A 23,582-nucleotide genomic window follows, 5' to 3' on the forward strand; every position below is an offset into this window, starting at 1 on the left:
GAGGAAGCCGCCCCCAACAGACTAGAGCCTGTGGTGGTTGCTGCCTCCTGTCTCTGGTTAGTTTCTGTGGTGAGCATCTCTGCAGAAAGCCAGGGGCGTAGGAGGAAGGAAGAGCAGCAGGGGTCGGGGGAAGGGGGGGGCAGCAGGACCTCAACACTCCTTTTTAAGGTCTCGCCGGCTTTCAGAAGCTCTCACTGGCCCAGCCAGACCCCTCCGCCTCCTTCACTTGGGCTATAAAAGCCACCGCGAGAGCGCTAGCCGACCATTCCAGCAATCGTCGGGCTCCAATGGCTTCAGTACTCGTCCTCCCATTGCTCTTCGCTGTGGCCGCAGGTAAGAAGCGAGGGAGGGGTAGGCTTGCTTCCCATTCCCCAGCCTCCATTGCCAGGCCCCAGCTGGGAGCCAGCCAAGAGCGACGAAGGGTTTTAGGAGCCATGCGCTGCTAACGGGCAGGTGCATCTGCTTCTGGACCAGCGAGCTGGGAGGGGGCAAACGGAGTTATGGTCCAAAGGGCTCTGGGGTTTGCCAGCCAGCAGGTCAGGCCCAGTCACGCTGGTGAGAACAATGAGTCAATCCAGAATCGTAGAACATGGACCCAGCTGGCTCCGACAGGCGCTCAGCGGCATGGAGAGCTCTGCCCGGTAACACCTGCCTCGTGGCATTTGCTAATTTCACCAGCGCCCTAGCTGCAGGGATCAGGTGTTTAGGTCAGCGTCTCCGCTTTCCTTTCAGACAAAAAGGGAATTTTTCGCCCTTAAGGCTGAAGAGAAACATGTGGACCTCAAAACATGCCACCCCCAGGAAGCCAATAAAAAGACACCCCCCCCTTGTTAATTTGAAATCTCATGATTTTGGAGGCCTGACTCCTGAGTTTTAGACACTCGGGGCTGACCGCTCTGCTCGCTGAGCTAGAAGAATCCACGGAGCGTGTCAACAGAGGCGGGTAGGAAGGGAAGCTGGTGAGTTGCTTTTGGATTTGCCTGCCTCTTCCTTTGATGCCTCTGATCTTGGGTATTATCAGAGGCAGGATCCTGTTTGGGCTGGCCCCTGGTTCTGCTCTGGTGGGCTGGCGAGCCACGAGTCTCACCGCGTTCCTGTGGTCAAGGCTCCCACCGTGCAGCTAGACCAGTTTTCCGTAGCTTTAGGGCAGGGACTGTCTCTTTGTTGTGTGTTTGTACATTGCCTGGCATAACGGGGTCCTGGTAATTCAAATACATCATCATCATAATATAATGTTCCTCCTGAGGATTTTGGGATGCTCCAGACAGCAGCAGATCTTGCTTAGCCCTTCCTTTTGGTATCTATTACTAGAAAAGCTCAGGTTATTTTTCTTGCGCGTTAATGGAAAGGCTAATGAATGGACTTCAATGGGTCAGACACAGATTTGATACAGGAGTGGGTGGGTGAAATTCTGTGGCCTGCGTTGTGCAGGAGGTCAAACTAGATGATCATAATGGTCCCTTCTGACCTTAAAGTCTATGAATGACCAACTGGGGCAGACCCCTCCCTCCCCCCCCGGCATAACCCCACGGGAATCAACACAGTCACAACAGGAAGACACTAGTTCTGTACTTTCCGGAGAACCTCTGATCCTGTGGCCTGTCCTTGTAGTGTCTCTTTGGATCTTGAGACAAGGTGGAGCCAGCCCTGCTCCAGTGAGACTGACGCACACTGCGTGCAGAACGTGTTATTATCTAGAGTTCAAGATTTACCAGGCTGAATGGCAGAAACGCTGTGGGGCTGGCCGTGGGGACAGAGCGTGACACACCAGATAGAGGTTGGGAGCTCACGTTCTCCTGGGGGAAGTGCCCCTGGACCAGCTAGAGGGCGTTACAGGTCCGCAGGGCTCTGCGCACCTCACACTTGTCTCTTTGTTTGGCAGCATTTGCCAGCCAAGATTTGGTTCCCGCGCGATGTTTGCAAGGACCCAAGTTCTGGTGCCAGGATGTGGCCACAGCCGTGGAATGCCAGAGAGAGCAGTACTGCACGAGCCTCTGGGCCGATGTTCCTCTGGTGAGTGCTGGAGCCGTCTCTCCTCTTCCCCCCTTTCTTTGGGCGGGTGCTAGAGCCGCATCCCTGTCTCCTCCCCCCTTTCTTTGGGCGGGTGCTAGAGCCGCGTCCCTGTCTCCTCCCCCCTTTCCTTGGGCGGGTGCTAGAGCAGAGTCCGGATCTCCCCACCCCCTTTGCATGCCGTGTCCTTTCCCCGCTTGCTGCCCATGCCGCGAGTGAGGGGAGGGGAGGGGAACTGACCGTAGTTGGGTGACAAAAGGTGGGGTGAGGGGGCAGCACGGAGGGGTGCTGGGTGCCCAGCCTGGGTGCTGCAGACACTCGGGGGCTAAGGGAGGGGTTCTCTGGGAGCGGAGCTCAGCATGGCCCAGGGAGGGGCTTTAGGGGAGACAGGGATGAAAATTCCTGAGCTCTGGGCTGCGTTAGCAATGCACAGGGTGCAGAAGGAGTTGGCTGGTCTGGCAGTGGAAGGCGGGGGGGCTGGATGGAGCCACACGCATCGGTCAGAGAAGCTGGGCAGGAGTGGAAACCCCCTTCCCCCGTCTCCAGCTCTGCATGGCTCCCGGTCCAGCTGCCTGCACCCCCCTCCCAGTCCTGCAGTGCCCAGGTGGGGCAGGGAGAGGCGGTCAGGGCAACTGATGGAGGAGCTGCTCTTGGCTGCAGGAGCCACTTATGACCCACAGGCGGGTCGACCCAGCCAGCTGCCCCCGCCCCTCTCCCTGCCCCTCAGCACCAGGGAGGAGCTGGGGCAGCTAGTGAGGCAATGGCAGGAGCCAGCCACTGCAGCAGCCCTTCCACTCCACAATCCAACTTCTGCGCCCTCTGCTTCCAACCCCACTACCCTCCCTTATCCCTTGCCCCTGGCTCCACCCCCTTGACCCCCACCTCCCCACCCCAGGCCAAGATAGGCAAAACTTCACTTGTGTCGATGAGGAAGGGTGGTCCAGTGTTGAAGGCACTAGTCTGCCCTGCCACAGACTCCCTGAGTGACCTTGAGCAGATCACTTTGTCTCTCTGGGGAGCATAGCATGGCTCTGCCTGGGGGGGGGGGGCGGTTGAAAGGATAAATTTAGAGCTGATTTTTCCCCCCCCATGGGAAATTTCAAGTTTTCAGCGAAAATATTGAAAACCATAATATTTTGGTTTAGCAAATGCTGCTGCAGTGCTTCATGGGAGTTGTAGTTCAGGTGCCTTATGCACCCATTCTCCTCTATGGCTGGCTGTACTACATCTCCCATGATGCATTAGTCTCCCCTCTTATTGTGGCCGCCACCTCTCCGCAGTGCATCATGGGAGACGATGTTCAGCTGGGGAGCCTGGTCCATAGAGGAGGCTGGAAGCAGGAAGCACCTGAACTACAACTCCCATAAGACACTTTGGCATCAAAATATTTTGTTCGCTCTGTTTTTTTGGCTGAACAAGCGACATTTCCCACAGGAAGCAGACGCTTTCCGGGGACATTTCGCCGAGTCGAAAACTCAGTTTCCCACTCTCAGTTGGGTTCCGCCAGAACCGCATTGTCACAATTATTCATACTGAAGGAGCACTGTTCATGCTCAAATTGCAGTTGACTTGTCACCCTTTGCATCCTAATCTTTTCTGCATCTTCTGCAGCCTCAGGTAAGGGCTGTGCTCTTGCCCCCTGATCACTGGCTATTAACAGATTTCTCAGTTCTTCCTTTGTAGCTTTCTTTCTAAAGCTTATCCTCTTTTCTGAACACAAATTTTCCAGGGCTTTTTTGCCAAGTCCCTCATATGCTCTTTGCTCAGCCATTGCAGCAGCTCTTTAACCAACAAAACTCTCAATCCCAAAATTCAAATTTGGATAGCGTGGGGTTCTGACCCAAAGCTTAATTGACCTGGTTCTGTGGATCCAAGCACGACTACGCCACTGTGACAATGCGGTTCTGGCGGAACCCAACTGAGAGTGCCAACTCAGGACAAATTGCTAAAACAGGGCAGTTACAGCCCAAGGCCGGGGTTTTTCCACCTCTAAGGCAAACCAAACCAGCCAGACTAAGACTTCGGTCTCACCCCACTGGCTAACCGCAAGTCTCACAAGCAATCTCCTTAGACGCTCCAGTTTCCCAGTATTACCACCAGTGCCACACGTTATGGGGACAAATGGTTATAAAAACCAATACCCCAGTAAAAGAAAAAGGTTCTCCTGATCCCAAAGGACCAAGCCCCAGACCCAGGTCAATATACAAATCAGACCTTACCCACAAATCACGCTACTGCCAATCCTTTAGAATCTAAAATCTAAAGGTTTATTCATAAAAGGGAAAAGATAGAGATGAGAATTAGAATTGGTTAAATGGAATCAATTACATACAGTAATGGCACAGTTCTTGGTTCAGGCTTGCAGCAGCGATGGAATAAACTGCATGTTCAAATCAAGTCTCTGGAGTACATCCCCAGCTGGGATGGGTCCTCAGTCCTTTGTTCAGAGCTTCAGTTTGTAGCAAAGTCCCTCCAGAGGTAAGAAGCAGGATTGAAGACCAGATGGAGATCAGGCATCAGCCTTATATAGTCTTTTCCAGGTGTAAGATCACCTCTTTGTTCTTACTGTGGAAAATTACAGCAACATGGAGTCTGGAGTCACATGGGCCAGTCCCTGCATACTTTGCTGAGGTACAAGGCGTATCTGCCTTCTCTCAATGGGTCCATTGTATAGCTGATGGTCCTTAATGGGCCATCAAGCAGGCTAGGCAGAGCTAATCTCAGCTTGTCTGGGATGTCACCCAGAAGCATAGCATAAGTTTGCCATACAGACAGTATAGAGCCAATATTCATAACTTCAACTACAAAACTGATACATACATATAGACAGCACAATCATAACCAGTAAACCATAACCTTGTCCTAGACACCCCATTTGACCCCCTTTATACAAAGATTTGGGTGCCACTACCGGACCTTGGTTGCAACGATGATCTATATGGTCCCAGTTTATGTCAATAACGTCACAATAATAACTAAGAATAATGATTAGGGCAGGATGAGCGATTGAGATAGATAATGGCGGGTAGGGTTACCATATTTCAGCAAGCAAAAAAGAGGATGGGAGGAGCCCCGCCCCATCCTGCCCTAGCCCCGCCCCTGCCCCTCCCACTTCCCACCCCCCTCAGAACCCCCAACCCTTCCCCCTGCTCCTTGTCCCCTGACTGCCCCCTCCTGGGACCCCTGCCCCTAACTGCTCCCCAGGACTCCACCCCCTACCTAAGCCTCCCTGCCTCTTGTCCCCTGACTGCCCCCTCCTGAGACCCTCCCCCCATCCTAACTGGGCCCCAGGACCCTACCCCCTACCTGTACCCTGACTGCTCCAACCCTTATCCACACCCCCACCCCCAGACAGACCCCTGGGACTCCCACGCCCCATCTAACTACTCCCCACCCCCTGACAGCCCCCCCAGAACTCCTGACCCATCTAAACCCCTCTGCTTTCTGTCCCATTGACTGCTCCGATCCCTCTCCCCACTCCTGCCCCCTGACAGCCCCCCCCTCGCTCCTTGTCCCCTGACTGCCCCCTCCTGGGACCCCTGCTCCTAACTGCCCCCCAGGACCCTACCCCCTACCTGTACCCTGACTGCCCAAAACCTTATCCACACCCTCCCTCAGAAAGCCCCCCCCCGAACTCCCAACCCTCCCCGTCTCTTGACTGCCCCATCCAAAACCTCCCTGCCACTTCTCCGACCCCCCTGACCCTCTTGTTGTTGGCCTTTCTTCACCTAATGTCTCTGTGAACTTGCTCAGGAACGACCTGAGCCGTTCATCCTGGCAGGCTGGCTGGCAGGGAAGGAGGAGTGGGGGAGGAGCTCCAGACTGCCGGAGGCGATCTGCAAATGCAGGGCGGGAGGGAGTGATCTCAGCTGCAGGGGAAGCAGAGGAGGGGCTCTCTCTGGCTGTTGGAGCCCCATGTAAGTGGCACCATCCGGCCGACTGCCCTGTTAGCTGTGCACGCCCTGCATGGGAGGGGGTGGGGGGGGAAGTCCGGACATTTACAAATTCCCCTCGGACGCTATTTTTAGCTCAAAAATCCGGACATGTCCGGGGGAATCCGGACGAATGGTAACCCTAATGGCGGGGATACTGCTGCCCTGTGCTCAGAGGAGGTAACAATGGAACACCCGGCCCAACCCCTCTGAGAACCCCTATCGGGCTGGGTGTCTGTCTCTCCCTCCCCGCCCCCCGTTACTGCTGCCCTGGGCCTGGCCGCACTGGGCCCTGGTCCCATAGCTGCACTACAGGGTCTCTCGGTTCTCTCTGGGACAGTGGGATCAGCTGGAAGAGGAAGATGAGGCTCGGCCCCCTAACAAGAGGTGCACGTTCTGCACCCAGATTGTGGAGAAGCTCAAGTCGTTGATTGGTGATGACCCCGATGAGGTACGTCACCCAGTGCCTGTTGGCCAGCCCAGCGGTTAGAGGAGGGGGAATGAGGAAGTGTGTGGGAGGGGTGAGGAATGGTGGGATGAGGAGGGAGAAGGTGTGTGTGGGGGGGGGGGAGCAGAGGGCGTGATGGAGATGGGAGATGGGGGAAGGAGAGGGAGAGGTGGGGAGCGGACCGGGGGATGATTCCCTAGCTGATGGCGAAGTTATGGGAGAGGAGAGAGTGGGCGGAGCGCAGTGCCATAGCTCACGTGCCAGGGCTCTTGCTGCAGGACGCTATCAACAAGGCCCTGGGCTCCGTGTGCAGATCTGTGGGCAGACGCCTGGCCCGGCAGTGCAAATCGTTGCTGAAAAAGTACAAAGATCAGCTCATGGAGGGACTGCAGAACGGCGATGAGGCCGGAGACATCTGCATCAGCATGAAATTGTGCAAGGAGCCCCCAGGTGAGAGTGCGTAGGCCGCAGTTCATCCCCCACGGCAAACTTCGGCCCAGGCTCCTTGGGGCTTCTCTGAGAAACATCGACTGGGCTCTCCTGGCCCAGCAATCACCTCCACCCCAGGAATTGTCCCCTGCAAAGTTCACCCCCTCCCGTGTCTCCAGGGATCCTCCCCCGCCTTGTTCTTCCCCCATCCCCTGCATTATCCCGCTAGGGCTCAGCCGCCCCCTGGCCCGTCTCTGAGGTGCTGCACAGAGGATGCCTAGGCCGACCTGCCTGGGGGGCTGGAGCTGCTCTGACCCAGAAACGCTGGCTTTCCCTCCAGAGTTCTCCAACTGATGCCCGCCGCTTGCCCCGAGGCCACGCCGATTCCCCGAAGCTTCTTGCTGCTGCTGATTGCACCCACCTGCAATGCACAGAACTGGCTGGATGAAGCACGGCATAGGGCCAGCTGGGTACGTGGTACCCCAAGGCAGATCGCTGGGCTGGGGGAGCGAGGTGGGGGAGCGGGACCCACTGGTGCTCAGGTCTGGCTTATAGCACCATGCCCTGAAGGTGACGCTGGAGCAGCAGCCGGGGCTCCTTCACCCAGTGCTTCAGCCCGGCCCGGCCCTGTGAGGGCTGCAGTGTCTCTGGGACCCATGTGCTCCTTGGTCTGATGCCCTGGACGGCGTGGCTGCACACTGGGGACCGGCAGAGCTTAAAGCAGGAGCTCCACAGCTTGTGCTAAAGAGCCATGGCTCCACAGCTGGGGCTGCCCCAAGCTCAGCTCTAGGGATTGGGCATGGAGCAGGGCCTGGAGCACACACTGACCGCTACATGTACCCATGGGGATGGGTGCTTAGGGGACCTGCTCACCAGTGGGTGCTTCGAACGCCACCCAGGGTTATGAGCCCCAGGCACTGTGGGGTTTATGGGGGCCTAGTCTGGGCTGTGGAGGAGATGGTGGGTACAGCCTGGAGATGAAGGCGGAAAGCAGGACCCCTGCTGGTTAAGCTCACAGGCTGTCTCCCGCATCCAGGACCACTGCAGACCGGAGCAGACAACCGGAGGACAGTGACTCTGCCAGCCCTTGGCCATCAACTTGGCTCTGGCATCTCTTCTGCTGGATATCGTGAGCCGGTGCACGTGGGCACAGCACCAAGCCATGCCTATTTGCACCAGCCAGGCATCTGACCCATTTTTTCCCCCCTGCTGCTTTTGGCTTCCTTATGAATAAAGTGCTTTGGACAACGTGTGGCTGGCTTCGTGCCCCTGCTGGGCGGGGAGGGTGGGCAGGTGGAAATGAGCCTTTCGGCTCCAGCGCTGCTGAGGCTGCTTGAGAAACATTTGTCCCAGCCACAATCCTGCATCTCTCTGACCTGTCATCTGCCTTTCCTTCCTGCGTGCCTTATCCCAGGGCAGGGCCCTGACGGCGTCACAGGCTGGGCGTGGGTGTGGTGGCCTTGGCCCCTGCAGCTCCTTCCCCCTCACCCCCCAGACAAGAGCGGGGCCTGGGAGCAGGAACGGGAGCGGAAGCTGTTGGCTCAGAAGAAGACGTGCCTGAGGACTGGCGAGTGCAGGAGGGGAAAGTGGCCACCAGTGAACGTGTCCCGAGCTCACCGTAGTTAAGGTGGAGGAAGATAAGGGACAGGGTGGGGGAGCCGGGGGGAGATGGTGACTGCGGGTATTGCATGTTGGTCACCCAGCTCCCCTGTGCAGAGGAGCCTCCAGCCTCTCAGGTCAGGAGACGATCCTGTGACAAACCTTCCTCTGCTGTGCTGGGGGGGGCCACACCCAGGGTGCGGACAAGGGGCCCCCCCATAGGGGTGAGCTTTGCATCTGAACCGTGTCTCCCCCAGGCTGCTTCCCGCAGGGTGGATTCCTAATGCCCCCTGCCTCCATCATGGGAGAGCGACCATACATGGCTTGCGTCCTCCTCCGTCCCAGAGCCTGCCCACCGCTACCCACTGGGGCCCACAGTGGAGAGGCCCTTTGCATCCCAATCACCCACCAGTCCTTGTGCCAGGGTCCCCCTAGCCTTGCACCCAGTGCTTAGGGAATGGCCTTGAGCTGTGCCCGGCCCTTTGAAACAAGCCCTTAGCTTGGGGGGGAGAGATAGCTCAGTGGTTTGAGCATTGGCCTGCTAAACCCAGGGTTGTGAGTTTAATCCTTGAGGGGGCCACTTAGGGATCTGGGGCAAAATCAGTACTTGGTCCTGCTAGTAAAGGCAGGGGCTGGACTTGATGACCTTTCAGGGTCGCTTCCAGCTCTATGAGATAGGTATATCTCCATATATTCCCTCTCCCGCTTGGCCACAGATGGGGCTTCCCTCCCCCTGGTCACACACAGGTGGCTCTCGTTTGATGGGCTTGGGCTTTTATTTCAATGGCGCTAGGCATGGGACACATGCTGATTGTCCGCATCACCTGTCAGTCCTCCTTCTCGTCGCCGTGGGTGATGATGTAACAGAGTGATTTGTAATCAATGTTTCCCGCCACGTCGATGGGCGTCACCGCGAACATCTGCTCCACCTGGGCAGGAGAAAGTGGAGGTGGGCATGTGAGTTGTGGGCAGGGATCCCAGCGACTTTGCGGGGCAGGGCCCACGGGGGAGGCCGCAGCCTGGGCACCAAAGACCCGGGCGGCTGGTGGGCACCCAGATCTGCCATGGGGGTGGGGGGGCGTGTAGTGCAAAGCCACACACACACACGCTTGTGTTTCCCAGTGCAGCAGTAACGAGGGGGTCCTGCCAACCTGTGGGGTCAAAGGCAGGGGGAGTTCCTGGGCCCCATAGATTGGGGGCGGGGGGAGAGCAGGGGCCGTCTCACCTCCTCCGGGGTGAACTTGTCTGCCTGGGTCAGCAGGAGCTGCTTAAACCTGCAACCAAAACGACGTGAGTGAGAACGCAGAGCCTTGGATTTGTGCCTACTGCCCCTGAGTGCCCAGCTCGGCTGGGGCCAGGCAAGGACTGGGGGGCTGGGGCCTAATGGGGGGTAAGGGCCAGGTGGGGCCTGGCAAGGGGCAGGATGGGAGTTGAAGGGGGCAGGGGCTGGAAGGATCTGAGAGACAGGGCCTGGGGGACAGGAGCTGGGTAAGGTCTGGAAGGGGGGCAGGGTCGGGGGGGAGTGATTCCAGGGGCACAGGCCCCGCAGGACTAGACAGACCTGCCCACTGAACACAGAGACTTTTTTTAACCCCACATTTTCCGAACTGGCCTCAGTTGCTGGGACCTGTTCAGCCCTGCCCCCCCGCCATACCCCCTCCCGCCCCTTCCACATGCTATGGCAGCCTGCTCCACCCCCCCATGGCCATTTCCCCATTGGGGCAGTGACAGGGAGGCCCAGCCAGGCCTCCTTCTGGCTCCAGCCCACGCCCAGTTTGGCCCAGGATGCCCCCGGCACCAGGGTGGCAAAGAGCCAGCTCTGCCCCGCAAGCCATTGGGCACCTGGGAATCTGGCCCTGAGAGCCCAGCCTGAGACACCCTGAGCTCTGATTTGCAGCCCCCACAATGGAGGTCAGTCAGATCTGGGGGTGCGCAGCCCCCCCCAAGACACCAGGCCAAGGGCATCTCCACCTGGGCTCCCAAAAGCCGAGGCCCCAGAAGCAGGGGCTCCTCGTGTCTCTGTGGGACTAGGGGTGCTGGGTCCCCCAGGCCTGCAACTCCCCCCCACACACCCTGGCTTGGGGTGCTTTGACTCACTCGTCCTTGTTCACGTGGCCGGTTCCGTCGGGGTCGAAGAGTTTGAAAGCGTTGAGGATGGATTCCTCCGGGTCGGTGCCTGGGGGAGCAGGGGGGGCTGGTTAGCTCAGGATGAGGCCGAGGTTCCCCAGCCACATTCCCCTGGCTCTAGGCCCCCCCCATGCCTGCCTCGTGGCGGGGGGACGGCCCTGCTTCTCTTCGCACTCTGAACCTGCGGGGCAGGATGAGCCGACGACCCTCCCTCTCCTCAGAGATGCTGGGAACCCGCATTCCCTGCCTGCGCTCCGAACGCTCTGAGGTGCCCAAAGCCACATCTCAGAGGGCAGCTGCACCCCCATCTCTGTGCCCCCCCACAAGCCCATTGCTGGGGGCGGGGTTCCAAAGACCCCAGCAGCTAAAAGCCGAGTTAAGCGGCAGCAGGAGACTGTATGGCTTTCCCAGCATGGATCATGGTATCTCCAAGCCCCGTGGGGCCCGGCAGCACTCAGCCATGGCTCATGCCCGGAGCCTGCAACGGGGGACCCAGCCATGCCTAGGAGGGGATGCTGGCGAAGCTATTGAGGGAATTCCTCTTTCCAGGCAGGGCCTCGGGACCTTCGCTCTCCACTTGGAACAGTCACCAGCGGGGGAGAAAGACAACATGGGAGCATCCCGCACTGCGGGTGTAGTGCAAAGTCGTCTCGAGGGTGCCAAGAGCAAGTGGGCAGCAGAGCTGGGAACAGTGAGGATGCTCCAGCGGTGTGAGGGCGAGTCTGGGACACGGGAAACCTGTGCCACCCCAGTGTGACCTTGGGCAAGTCACCCAGTTGCTCTGTGCCTCAGTTTCTCCATCTGTCCCATGGGAATCATAACCCCGTGTGTGAGGATCAATACATGATGGAGGGTGAGGTGCTCAGATGCTCTGGCGATAGGGCCAGGGATGTCCGAGAGGTCGATAGAGCCCAGGTTGAACAGGCCCCCTCCAGCTCTCGGCCCCATTCGGCTCTCGGCCTACTCACCATTCAGCTTCTCCCCGAAGAGTGCGAGGAAGACAGTGAAGTTGATGGGGCCCTTCCCCTCCTTCAGCATCTCGTCCAGCTCCTCATCCTTCATGTTCAATTTCCCTGGTGAGGAGGGGAGGCCCGGTGAGAGCCCATCTTCCCCAGGACGCCTCTGGCCCCCCACCCAGAGCACCGTTCGCTTTCTGGCGGCAGGAGCGGGCCTTGCCCCATGGAGCCCCACCGCTGTTCAGCCGGAGGCCCGGACCCCAGCACAATCTGAGCAGGGAGGCAGCTCCAGCCAGGGAGCTGGCACATCATGCCATCAGATGACACAACCCACTCTGAGCTCTGTTCTCACCCTCTGCTACCTCTGGGCAGCACCCAGCACGATGGGGGGGCGGGGGGGAGCAGATCTCTGTCGGAGCAGGGCCTGGCATGACAGTGGTACCCCCGATCTCCATCGGGGTGTGTGCAGGGCCTGGCATGACAGTGGTACCCCCGATCTCCATCGGGGTGTGTGCAGGGCCTGGCATGACAGTGGTACCCCCGATCTCCATCGGGGTGGGTGCAGGGCCTGACACGACAGGTCCCCTTGATCTGGGTCAGGGTGGGGGCAGGGCCCAGCAAGACAGGTCCCCTTGATCTCAGTCGGGGTCTATAGGCCGATCTCCGTGGCAGCGTCAGTGGAGAGAGCCACCTCCGCAGAGCCCCCTTTGATAAAAGCACCAGAGGGGCCAGGCCGGGATCTGAGGTGAACCCGGGTCTGCGCCTCATGCCGCTCTAGGAGGAGGCCCGCTTTGCCCCTGAGCCGGGCCCCTGAGCCCAGAAGCTGACCGCCTCACTCCCCCACAGTGCAGGCAAGCAGAGCCAGCCTTATCAGTGATGACGCATGGGGATGAAATCACGAGATGCCAAGCTCAAGTGCCCGGTGGAAAGAGCGTGCCTGCTACTTAATCAGCGGCCCCGCTGTCTGTCAAGGGGGCAGGGGGCTGGGTAGTTTTGGAGCTAGCAGCTGGCTTCCTCCATCGATTTGTAACATAAAGGGCTTGTCTTGTTAAAGCGGTGCTCCCCAGCCCCACCCGCTCCCTGGCGGTGCAGGATCCCCCAGCAGCCCACGCCCCCATTCACAGGGGCATTACCCACTGGCAGGACCCTCCTTTACTGGGCACCAGCCCATAGACCCGTGGTGGTTGAGAATTCCCTGCCTTTCTCCTGCTCCGAGGGCTCCCCTCTTCCTCAGACACCAGGGGTAGGCCGATGCTCTGGGGTGGGGTGGGGGGACGGAGCATTGGCACCACAGGGCTGAGGAAGCAAGAAGAGGCTTTTTTGCTCCTGGGCTCCCAGCGTAAGTGCAGGAGCCTCCCAGTTTTGCTTTGAATGAACTGAAAACTCAGCCCTTTTTTCACATCCTGTGTCTGTGCAGCGCCTGACGCCACGGGGCCACAGCTGGGGAACTAGACTCCAGGCCGATACACGGGAATATCAAAGCAAAACTCGCACAAAGCTGCCGTGCCTGAGATTAAGGACTTTCAGACCCTTTCGATTCCAGGCGATGCACCGGGCCCAGGTTTGTTCCATATTGGACTAGGGAACTCACTTTCGCAAGAGATTGGGACAGCAGAGAACCTTCGCTGCCTTCCCGCCAGAGGGCAAGCCACTCAAGCCGGAGGGGGTGGATGGAGGTAGATAGATAGATAGATAGGGTGTATGGAGATAGATAGATTAGATTAGATAGATAGAGGGGATGGATGAGGATAGAAAGATGGTGATGTCCTGACAGGTTTATCATTCTTTGGGCACCTCCATGGTCTGTGTTTGAAGCTTGCAGCAAGCTCCAGGCCCGGGGGGTTTGCTGAGGCCTGGCATTTCACAACAATGATTATTGGGGATAGCTTTGGTGCCTGCCCCTGGCCAAAGTGCATTGGGAGGGTGGGGGGCGAGGTGCTCACTCACCAAGCTGGGAATAGGTCTCCTTCAGGTCTGATTTCGTGATAATGCCGTCACGGTTCTGGTCGATGCAGCTGAATGCCTGGGAACAGAATGAGACGCTGAGCCCTGGAGCCTGGGCCTGCTTGCAGCCCTCGGCACCAGCCCCCTCACTCTTCCGGTAGGGCAGAACCTCCCTCCAGCTGGCATCTTCCCCTCTCCCTAGCCGTGCCCCAGCAGGAGTGGGGAGCTCCAGCCCAGCTTGCCATGGCTGAGTCCCTAGGCCACATTATTCCCTGCAGCCCCAGCGTGTCCGACTTGTGAGTGTCACGATATCTTCAAGCTCCAGCTCCTGGAGTCAGGTGATTCGGGGAGAATCTCGGCTTTGGTTCCAACCAAGTACCTTGTGGTTGGGGAGAAGAGCTAAAAACGTGACCGCGAGAGGCTCAGAAACCAGCCGGCCAATGCAAAGTGTGGTATATCGCAAACTGTGTGAAAAGTCTGAGCTGTCATGTTAAATTATAAGGGGATTCCTTGTCCTGCTTGTAGGCTTGGGGGACTCTGTGATCTGGGTCCTGTGCAGTCAGTCTGCCTAGAGAAAGATGGGGTGAGTTGGGCCTCTCTGCCACAGGGAGCAGCCTGTTTTGTCTCTCTCTGGTTTTGGTTCTTGTGTGTTAAGCTTCTTGATTCTAAGACATAAAGTCGTGTTATGCTGCAGCCTTCCTGCAAGATGGCTGTTGCTCAAGTTCTAGCTCACTGTGTGTGTGCTGTGACTACTTGGGGGAGCTAACGCTGAATATTCCCCACTCTCTCTTTGCGAAGGCCATGGCCCTGACCCTTCTCTCACCACGGGCCATATCCCTGCGTGGGTACCATGTGCATTGCCCGGGCTCCCCTGCGTGCTGGCGTTCACACACAATGGGCCGCGGCACCCTCACCTCCTTGAACTCCTGGATCTGAGACTGCTCAAACATGGAGAAGACGTTGGAGGAGCCCCTCTGGGCACGCTTGGCAGCAGCTTTGCTTCGGGTCCCGGCTTTCCGGCTAGCCTGCAGGGGAAAGAGCCAATCAGAGTGCAGGGAGTCCTGCTGTCTCTGGCAGAGCCAATCAAAGCACAGGGAATCCTGCTGTCCCCAGCAGATCCAATCAGAGCGCAAGGAATCCTGCTGAGCCCAGCAGAGCCAATCAGTGAGGAGCCCTGTGATGCGTGCCAGTGGGCACAAGCAGCAGAAGGGGAGCCCCTTGCTGGCATGAAAGGTGCCCCCTCTCCGGTGCCTGGGACCAGTGTGATTGAAACAGACAGTTTTAAACCACTGATAACCCCCAGCGTTCCAACTCCCGTCAAACCTCTCAGGGGGCAATGGGGCAGAGGGAGGGAAGGTGCTCTCTAGGGCAGGTATCTGCATGGGGGTGGGGCTGGGGGGGGTCAGCTGCTAGTGGGGGAAGGGCTCTGGGTCTGCGGGTGGGAGAGGGCTGGAGGGAGGCAGGGAAAGGTCACCAGTAATCTCAGGGATGCGGTGTTCTTCCCTTCCCTGCATTCTTTGTTCTTTGGCCGCATGGTCCCCACGGGGGCTGTAAGCTCTGGGGCAGGGGCTGGCTCAGGGGGTGGCACTGGCAATGGGGCTGGGGGGGGCTGGTGCTGACAATGGGGCTCTAGGGGGACAGCAGTGAGGCTTTGGGGTCTGCTGGCAGTGCTGGGGCTGGGGGGCACTGACAATGGGTATCTAGGGGCTGTCAATGGGGCTCTGGCATGGCCTGGGCAGGTCCCCCCGAGTTAGTGCCCTGCTGCATGCTGAGGGGCTGCTCCTCGCCTCAGTACGTGGGGGGCTGGAGCCGTTCTGAGGGGGCGCTCTCAGCACAGTGCCCGGATATCCCTTGCCTCAGGACAAGCGGGGGCTGGAATCGTTCGGGGGGGGGGGGGAGTGTGCTCTCAGCACATTGCCCGGTTCTCCCTCGCCCCAGGACGTGGGGGGCCTGGAGCTGTTCTGGGGGGGCTGGAGCTCTCAGCACAGGCCCCAGCTCTCTCTCACCCCAGGACGAGGAGGGTTGGAGCCATTTTGGGTGGGCGCTCTCAGCACAGGCCCCGGCTCTCCCTCACCCCAGGATGTGGGGGGGCTGGAGCTATTCTGGGGGTCTTGGGTCACTCCTGTGCCCCTGCCCACAGGAGTGGGTCCGACGGCTCCCACTCAGAACAGCCTTGTCCAGGAGGTTCCAGTGAGGGGCTGGGGGGCGGGGGGAGGGACTCACCATCCTGCTGTGTCAGCTCCGCAGCTCCTCCGCAGCGAGGGGGTGGCTGGGCTCCGCTATATACTGCTGCTTATCACCCAGGTAGCTAAATTAGGAGCAGAACAGGGGAGAGCGCCAAACTTGGCAGTCCCGGCGCAGAGCTGGCTGGGGTGATAAGGGCGGATGACAGCGACATTCCAGCAGGGTGGGCCCTGAGAGCCGGCTTGAGCTCTATGGAAGGGGTCCCCAGGCAGCCGCGGAGAACCGGAGTCCTTACGCTGGTCACATCCCGGGATTTCCGGGAATTTCTGACTGCGCAAAATTTGGTTTGGCTCCAAATCAGAACAAAACGAAGTCGAGCGTTCCAGCGAAACACGGTTTTCGAAACCCGGCTCGTGGTTTGGGTCGACTGGCCCGTTCTGGGGTGGGGGTTGCAGCTGCTCACTCGGAGCCCCGCCTGACTGTTTAAACCAGGGGTCGGCAACCTTTCAGAAGTGGTGTGCCGAGTCTTCATTTATTCACTCTAATTTAAGGTTTCGCGTGCCGGTAATACATGTTAACGTTTTTTAGAAGGTCTCTCTCTATAAGTCTATAATATATAACTAAACTATTGTTGTATGTAAAGTAAATCAGGTTTTAAAAATGTTTAAGAAGGTTCATTTAAAATTAAATTAAAATGGAGAGCCCCCGGACCGGTGGCCAGGACCCAAGCAGTGTGAGTGCCACTGAAAATCAGCTCGCGTGCCGCGTTCGGCACGTGTGCCATAAGTTGCCTACCCCGGGTTTAAACCATAGCTTCTGTTACTGACACTGGCACAACCGATACAATCCAGCTAGAAACGAAAAGAAACAGGCCGATGCAATCGGGTCGACACGGAACCTTCTTGAAATGCTTCGCTCACATTGAGTAAACAGCTGGGCCAGGGAGGCAGGGTGGCCTAGTGGCTACAGCACAGCGCTGGGAGGTGAAGTCGAACCCCGGCTTCGAGCTAGTCGTGTGCAGCCACATTTCGAAATGCTGGTGCCCCAGGTTCTGGGTTCCCCGCCTGGTGCACCCAAGTATGGAGGCCACCCAGAGTTGTGGAGGCCAAGTATGGAGGCCACCCCTTATAAAAACGTTGCCCCAAGCCAGGCTGCTGGAAGGTCTGTGCGGAAAGCCCTCGGGAAACTGAGGCAGGAAGGAAGCGGGTTGAAAGTCAGCAGGGATGGTTCTGATTTACAGGGCCCCCCCTGGAGACCCAGCTTGGAGAGAGGCTCCTGCCTCATGCCCAGCCTCCAGCTCCTGCTGTGAAGGTTGCTGAGGAAAGGAATGCTTTGGCCTCCCTCAGCCCCTGGCACCGAGGGCACGCTCCGCTGGGGTCACCTGTTGCAGCGTTGGCACGCAGGCTTCCCTACCATGGCCTTCCCCAGTGAGCCGGAGAGAGCCAGCCATCGTGTGGCTTTGAGCTTGGAGCCAGCAAGGTTCATCTGGGCTTATGGCATCTCGGTTGCAGCAGCACTGGTCTCTGTTAGCCAATATTATTAAGCAAGCCAGAGCGCTTGTGCTAAACTACGACCCCAGAACTCCCAGCGTACTTTGGTCCTTAGGCTAAAGCTCTGTCCGTGTCTCCTCTACTCAGGTCCGGTTTCGGTGCGGCAACGTCTGAGCAGTGCCCCTGTAATCTCTGCTCCTCGGGCGGTCCCTTGATTTGCCAGAAGCAAGAAGTAGGTTCTGTTCAGGTTTGCCAGACGGGAGCTGTGGGCCAGGAAACCAGTCTGGGCCAATGTTATTTGCGCTTGGTGGTTTCTCGTCGTTTGATTCTGGTTAGCCCAGATGACTCTGTAGCCTGAAAAAATAACTCTGAAGGCAGCTCAGGAAAAGGGAGTATGGGGCATTCCTTTTCTCCCTGTCCTAAACAAGTGGTGTATAAATCTGAGGCAAATTAAGCTCACATGTTAAAGCAGACACAACCTGAAAACTGCTGCAAGAACAGCTTCCCAGCACTGGGGAAACAATGAACCCTTTCCCGTTGGGGCTGATTTCTCTATGGGCAATCAAACCCATCAAGCATCAAGACAGCATCTGCTGTCTTATCAATGAAAGAGCTGATCCAATTGGCTCTCAACCCCCCAGCACTGCAACCTGCTCCCCCATCCAACAGACTCTCCTATGACCCGGCAGGCCCTGAGCCGTGATATTGTCCCAACCTCGGTTCCGGGGCTAATGCATTAAAGGCCAGCAAGGTCTCTGATACCGCCAGCCCCAGTCAAAACTCCAGCTGGAAGCAAACGTGTTCCCGGCTCCACATTCAGTCCCCGCTCGTGTCCAGGCCTGGGGGAGGGTTTGGATGACGGATATTAACCGTTAGCTAGAGGGCTCATTATCCCACGGTTATGCTAATGGGGAAGCCTGGCCCTGCAGCCAGGACTCGGGGTCAGATCCAGCGCTGAGGAGCCCCAGCTCAGACGAGGGGGGAGCAGAGCTGAATTCTGGGCTCTGGCTCCCAGCATGACATCAGAAGAGCTGGGGTGCAGAGTGCTCCAGCCGCACCCCCTCCTATGCCAGCGCAGCCATCATGGCTGTGCCCCCCGGGGGGCTCTGTGCAGCACAGTATCTACTGCAGCCCCCCACGCTGGGGGTGGTCCCCGGGGGCCAGCTCCAGTGAAGCAGGGGATACAGGCCTGTGGTTTGCTCTCAGAGACTAGAGACGGCTCCACACTGGCCACGCAGGATTCCTGGCCAGCTTTTCCCTGGGGAGCTGCTGCTGCGGGGAAGTTTATCCCATGTGCACACAGTGCTGGGGATGTTTGGCCTGAGACCCTGCCTGGGATTAGCCTCAACTCTCTCTGTCAAGCCTCATGGCATCTTCACTCCCCCCCTAGAAAAGCCACCCAAGGCCGAGTTAACATCACCTCTGAAGTACATCCCCTCACCCGGTATCCACCGCCCACCCCGACTCCCCTGGGCCACAACCCCTTTGGCCACGCAGCTGTGAAGTGACTGAGCCACTGCTGACTGGTGGTACTACAGCTGGATGAAGAAAGCGGTCGTCTTCTCTCCTTACAACTGAGGAACCAGTATCTCCCTCCCCTGGCCCGTGTGCTGAGTCGATGGGTCAGAACCAGGCACCGGCCCCTGGCTCAGTTGCACCAAACTCCGGCTTGGCTTCCGAGCCCTGCTGGGCAAAGGGAAATGCTCTAACTGACCATACCTGCACCGGGCTGCAGCAGGAGGGGCAAGAGGTCCTGGGGCAACTGGAGAGCAGCTGAGAAGGGCCGGTAGGGGAGTCGGCTGGGATTTTACCCACTTTCCCCCCTTCCCAGCACATGCAGGCAGTGGGGAGACAGGAGCCCTCCACATCTCATGCCAAGAGCTGAGCAACTAAGATCCAGACAAAGGTAATCCCAGAAAGGCCCACAACCTCCCGGTCCCTGTCCGTGACATCCATCCCCAAGCACGGGGAAGTTGGAGGAGAAAGGGAGCCAGGATGCCTGGCTGCTTCTCTAAAGGGTTGAAAGCTTTTCCTGTTCAACTCAATTTCCCAAAGCTGCAGCTCCCAGATTCTGACAGACCCCCCGACCCTCCCCACCATCACTTTTTTCAGCCCACTGGAGACTTCTCCAAAGTTGGAGCAGTACTGAAACGTTGAAGAGCAGGAAACACCAAACAAAACACTCCACACTAAAATTCCAGTCATGACAGCTTTTTTTGGATGCAATTACAAGTTTGGTTGATAAAGGTACTAATGTTGAGGTAACATACTTAGACTACTACGGTAAGGTATCTGACTGGGTACCGCACGACATTTTGATTACAAAACTAGAACACTGTAAAATTAACGTGGCACACAGGACATGGATAAAAAGCTGGCTAATGGAGAGGTCTCGAAACGTAATTGTAAATGGGGAATCAGCATCAAACGGGTGTGTTTCTAGTGGGGTCCCACAAGGTTCGGTTCTTGGCCCTACGCTATTGAACATTTTTATTAACGGCCTGGAAGAAAACAATATAATCGCTGATGAAGTTTGCAGCGGACACGAAAATTGGGAACATGGTAAATAACGAAGAGGACAAGTCACTGATACAGAGCGATCTGGATCACTTGGAAAGCTGGGCGCAAGCAAACAATATGCATTGTCATACGGCTAAAGGTAAATGTGTGCATCTAGGAACAAAGACTGTAGGCCATATTTACAGGATAGGTGACTGTATCCTGGGAAGCAGAGACCCTGAAAAAGATTTGGGGAGCGTGATGGATAATCAGCAGAACGTGAGTGCCCCATGCAATGCTGTGGCCAAAAGAGCTAATACGATCCTGGGCTACATAAACGGCAATCTCGGATCAGAGCCGAGTGGTTATTTCAACTCTGTGTTTGCTGCTGGTGCGATCGCTGCTGGAATCCGGTGTCCAGTTCTGGTGCCCACAATTCAAAAAAGAGGTTCATAAATTGGAGAGGGACCAGAAAAGAGCCATAAGAATGATTCAAGGATTAGAAAACCTGTCTTATAGCAAGAGACTCAAGGTGCTCCGTCTATTTAGCTTAACAAAGGGACGGTGAAGGGGGGACTTAATCCCAGTCTGTCAGTACCGACGTGGGGAACAAAGATTTAATACTGGGCTCTTCAGTCTGGCAGAAGAAGGTCTAACACGATTCAAATGGCTGAAAGTCGAAGATAGACAAATTCAGACTGGAAATAAGGTGTAAACTTTTGACACTTGAGGGTAATTCACCACTGGAACAATTTACCAAGGGTCGCGATAGATTCTCCATAATTAAATTTTCAAACGAAGATGCTAGATTTCTAACAGATCTGCTCTAGGAATGACTGTGGGGCAGGTCTTTGGCCTGTGCGAAACAGGAGGTCAGATCGGAGGATCACAATGGTCCCTTCTGGCCTTCGACGCTAAAAGGAACCACAAACATCCAGATTTCTGAAAACATTGTGCTTTGCGAAAACCAAACGGCAAGAAAAAAATCCCAATTTGGAGTCAGATTCCCTTGCAAACTTTTTCTGCCAACAATTCCAAAGGAAACATTGTTCGTCCCAAACTTTTGGCAGGAAAATTTGGAAATGAAAGCTGGATTCGAATCAGGATGTGGGGGCTTTTTTGACCCTCTCTGGTGGGAAGGATAAAGGACGCTCCCGTTCCCCGATCCCAAAATATCATCCTCTTGTCACTGCCAGGAACAACCAGGCTGCGTAGGAAGTACTGATGGGCCAGGCAGCTCTGACAGCTCAGGGATGTGACGCAGACAGTGCCAGAAGTACACTGACACAGGGAGAAAGCAAGGGGCTGGGACCTGCCAGGACAGTCCTCTCTAGGGCCAGGAGCTTCAGAAGAGCCAGAGATCAGAGGGCAACTGCTGGCTTCTTCCAGACCTGGCTTGTGTCCTACAGCTGGCTCCTACATGATCAGGTCTGGCATTAGGAAGCATAGCTCTGTGTATATTACCTACCACAGATGGCACTTGCAATACAATGCCCCTAGGAGCCCCACAGAGGGGTAGATCATGCTATTTACAAAGGCTGTCTGGACGCTACATGTATCTTCTCTATTCTTACGTTGTGTTTTGATTGCGTGAGGGGGACTTTAACTCAGGGATACGTGCCCCCCCTCCACACCTCCATGTCTGATGTGGGCAGGGTGCCATCACTAGGGATGGGTGGGGAATTATTTTAACATCAAACATAGGATAAAGTCTAATACGCTGTTGGGGTGAATTTCATCGCTACTAAACAGTCAGGCCCAGAGCATCAGAATGATTTTATTCTTATGTACAGAAAAAAAAGAGTGGAAGCCCTGTATGTCCGGCTGAGGCGTCCTGCAGATGGATTGGGTATACAAGGACGGTACGTGCACCCATGTGTGGGGCTATCAAAAGATGCATGAGTCTGTAGGGCCTGGCGCGCACATGCATGATGCTTATCTGACGAGCCGCAGTGCGACGTACATCCCATGGGACGGTGAGTGGGTGAAGGCGTGCACCCGGTGGGCTTTGTGCATGGGGGTATGCACGCTGCATGGGAACACGCAGGCTGTGTGTGGAGGGGAGTGGGGATGGCAATGTGTCTGGCTCACGAACAGCAGCACTGGTCCTGCTCAGGAGAGGTACAGCCTAATCAACGTTAGCCTGAGAGGGCGGGAGGGGTACCTGAAGATTTCAAATGCTTGGCAACAAAGAGACGTGGACCGGACCTCGGACCAACATAGAATGTGCAGACATGGCTGGCTGCAGTGTGTGTGTGTGTGTGGGGGGGTGTCCAGCAGAAAGCCCCCCAGCCTCCCGCCAAGAGGAAGTCTGGGCCATACGGTACAGGGAACACAGATGGCCAACTCACACCAGGCCATGTGGTCACATATGACTGAGAGAAGGTATCTGCCCCCCGCTCTGTATCTGCTCCCGACAGAAAGGTTTCCCGGGGAGAGCAGTTCTTGCCCTGGGGTTTGCCCTGGTTTCCTGAATTTCTGTTGCCTCTGCGAAACCAGCCCGAGGCCAGCCAAAGAGCACAGGGCAGGATTTACTCCACGGCAGCCTCCTCCTTGTGAGCAGGAGGTGCACCCCAGGGAGGCCAAGGACTAGGTGTGCTTGGGAGGAGGAAGGCGAGCCCCGGAGCTGGATTTCCAGATGGAAAGGGGTGGGCTGGGCCCTGGGGAGCGTTCCCTGTTGTGGGCTCTGTCCCAGAGCATCAGGGGCAGGGATGCCAGGAGGTCAGTCCGCCGCAAGGAACATCTCTTCATTGGTGTTCGGACCGCAGCCAGTGCCATGGGGCCGCCGGCCTTTGGGCACAACCAGAAGAGAGAGGATCTATTGCTATTCCTAAAGGAACCCGAGCTGCACCATGGAGGGGACAGCCAGAGACGGGGGGAGACCAGAGGCAAAGCTTTTGGCCCTGTTCGGCAGCTAGATCTGGAGGGTCAGGAAAGGGCGGGAGGGGAAGTGAACCCCCCCAGCTGCTCTCCTGCCGGAGATTCCCGCCAGCTCCATCCCAGCCTGGGCTCAGCAGGCCCAGCCACACCAGGGCCTCCGGCTAGCGGAGAGGCCAGTCTCTATCCAGCCTCCGCCTCCCGCCTGGGCTCTAGTCCTGACGCCAGCGCCCCCGCAAGCACACGCCAGCCTGCCACCGATCGCAGGCTCCTGACACGCCCCGACGTCCACGCACCTGATTGGCTGAGAGAAACGCAACCCTCGACCGCCGTTTGTGCGGATTGGACGCCGTTTTGATGCGCCCGTCTCGTTTTAATTCCTGAGCCAATCAGAAGAGAAGGGTCTGAGGACTCCCCTCCCCCCTCCCCTCAAACCAATCCTAGGAGTAGGCCTCCTCGGGAACCTATTTATTGCGTGGACCAAGAGCCCGGCCTGGCAGCAGCAAAGAGGGCTGAGGAACAGCAAGGGGACACAGTGCAGCTAGCGCAGTGGCTAGGACAGGTGGGAGGCAGGTGGGCGGGGTCAGGAACTGCCCCGCCCCTTCAATTGTTGTTTCCGCTCCTGGGCGCACGCGCTCTAAAGAACTCGGCATGGAGCCACATCCCAGTCGCGGCTGCTCCTTCCGTGGTCCTTTGGCCAGCGGCCCCGCTCACCGGCCAATCAGGCAGGCCATTTTGCACGCTACCGCCGAGATCAGGGCGGCCCCCCTGCCGCTGCCCTCCTCTGACTGGAGGAAGGTGATGTCGCAGCCGGGCGCCAGCTGTCTGACGGTCGCATGGAACTGGTCTTTGAAGCTGGGGAGAGAGGAGGCGGCGGAGGTTAGGCTGAACGGCTCCACTGAGCCTACGGAGAAACTGCTGCCCCATCTCCCTGCTCTGCCCGACTTCCTGTGTGACCATCCTCAAGTTACTGATCCTCCCTGTGCCTCAGTGCGTCCATCTGTACAATGGGCACAACACTGCCCAGGAGGGCAGTGAGCATAAATATGGTGATGGGGGTCATCTAAAGATAGATTCAGGCTCTGAT

At 57.3% G+C, this 23,582-nt stretch overlaps 3 protein-coding genes across 5 annotated transcripts in view; 1 reads left to right on the plus strand and 2 right to left on the minus strand.

The window, feature by feature from the left end:
* The first annotated feature begins 201 nt into the window (after nt 1-201).
* Nucleotides 202-8,071, plus strand: LOC128831240 (antimicrobial peptide NK-lysin-like). Its single transcript, XM_054017543.1, has 6 exons — nt 202-333; nt 1,883-2,013; nt 6,283-6,393; nt 6,669-6,840; nt 7,160-7,289; nt 7,856-8,071. The coding sequence occupies exons 1-5, from the start codon at nt 288-290 to the stop codon at nt 7,171-7,173; spliced, it is 474 nt and encodes a 157-aa protein (XP_053873518.1). The 5' UTR covers nt 202-287; the 3' UTR covers nt 7,174-7,289; nt 7,856-8,071.
* A 1,099-nt stretch (nt 8,072-9,170) lies between these two features.
* On the minus strand, nt 9,171-15,773 carry MYL7 (myosin light chain 7). The gene is made up of 7 exons (XM_054017096.1): nt 15,669-15,773; nt 14,360-14,470; nt 13,449-13,524; nt 11,514-11,618; nt 10,516-10,594; nt 9,644-9,692; nt 9,171-9,347 (listed from the first exon to the last, which is right to left on the minus strand). Exons 1-7 carry the CDS (start codon nt 15,669-15,671, stop codon nt 9,246-9,248), a joined length of 525 nt encoding a protein of 174 aa, XP_053873071.1. The 5' UTR covers nt 15,672-15,773; the 3' UTR covers nt 9,171-9,245.
* A 3,541-nt stretch (nt 15,774-19,314) lies between these two features.
* GCK (glucokinase) overlaps nt 19,315-23,582 on the minus strand; it is a 33,556-nt gene continuing 29,288 nt past the window's right edge. For all 3 annotated transcript variants that reach the window (XM_054020820.1, XM_054020821.1, XM_054020822.1), the window contains one exon: nt 19,315-23,350. In XM_054020820.1, the coding sequence (XP_053876795.1) occupies nt 23,206-23,350 (145 nt within the window). In that variant the 3' untranslated portion in view covers nt 19,315-23,205. The remainder of the gene's footprint in view (nt 23,351-23,582) is intronic.

This window comes from Malaclemys terrapin, chromosome 2 (assembly GCF_027887155.1).
Source record: "Malaclemys terrapin pileata isolate rMalTer1 chromosome 2, rMalTer1.hap1, whole genome shotgun sequence".
Lineage (NCBI taxonomy): Eukaryota > Metazoa > Chordata > Testudines > Emydidae > Malaclemys > Malaclemys terrapin.

Excerpts from the sequence above, each read along its gene's own strand:
- LOC128831240 (XM_054017543.1), top strand. The coding sequence starts at position 288 with ATGGCTTCAGTACTCGTCCTCCCATTGCTCTTCGCTGTGGCCGCAG. Across the intron at positions 334-1,882 it reads GCTCTTCGCTGTGGCCGCAG|CATTTGCCAGCCAAGATTTG; the intron begins GTAAGAAGCGAG and ends TTTGTTTGGCAG. Across the intron at positions 2,014-6,282 it reads TCTGGGCCGATGTTCCTCTG|TGGGATCAGCTGGAAGAGGA; the intron begins GTGAGTGCTGGA and ends TCTCTGGGACAG.
- MYL7 (XM_054017096.1), bottom strand. Across the intron at positions 13,525-14,359 it reads AGATCCAGGAGTTCAAGGAG|GCATTCAGCTGCATCGACCA; the intron begins GTGAGGGTGCCG and ends TTCTGTTCCCAG. Across the intron at positions 9,693-10,515 it reads GGCCACGTGAACAAGGACGA|GTTTAAGCAGCTCCTGCTGA; the intron begins GTGAGTCAAAGC and ends TTTTGGTTGCAG.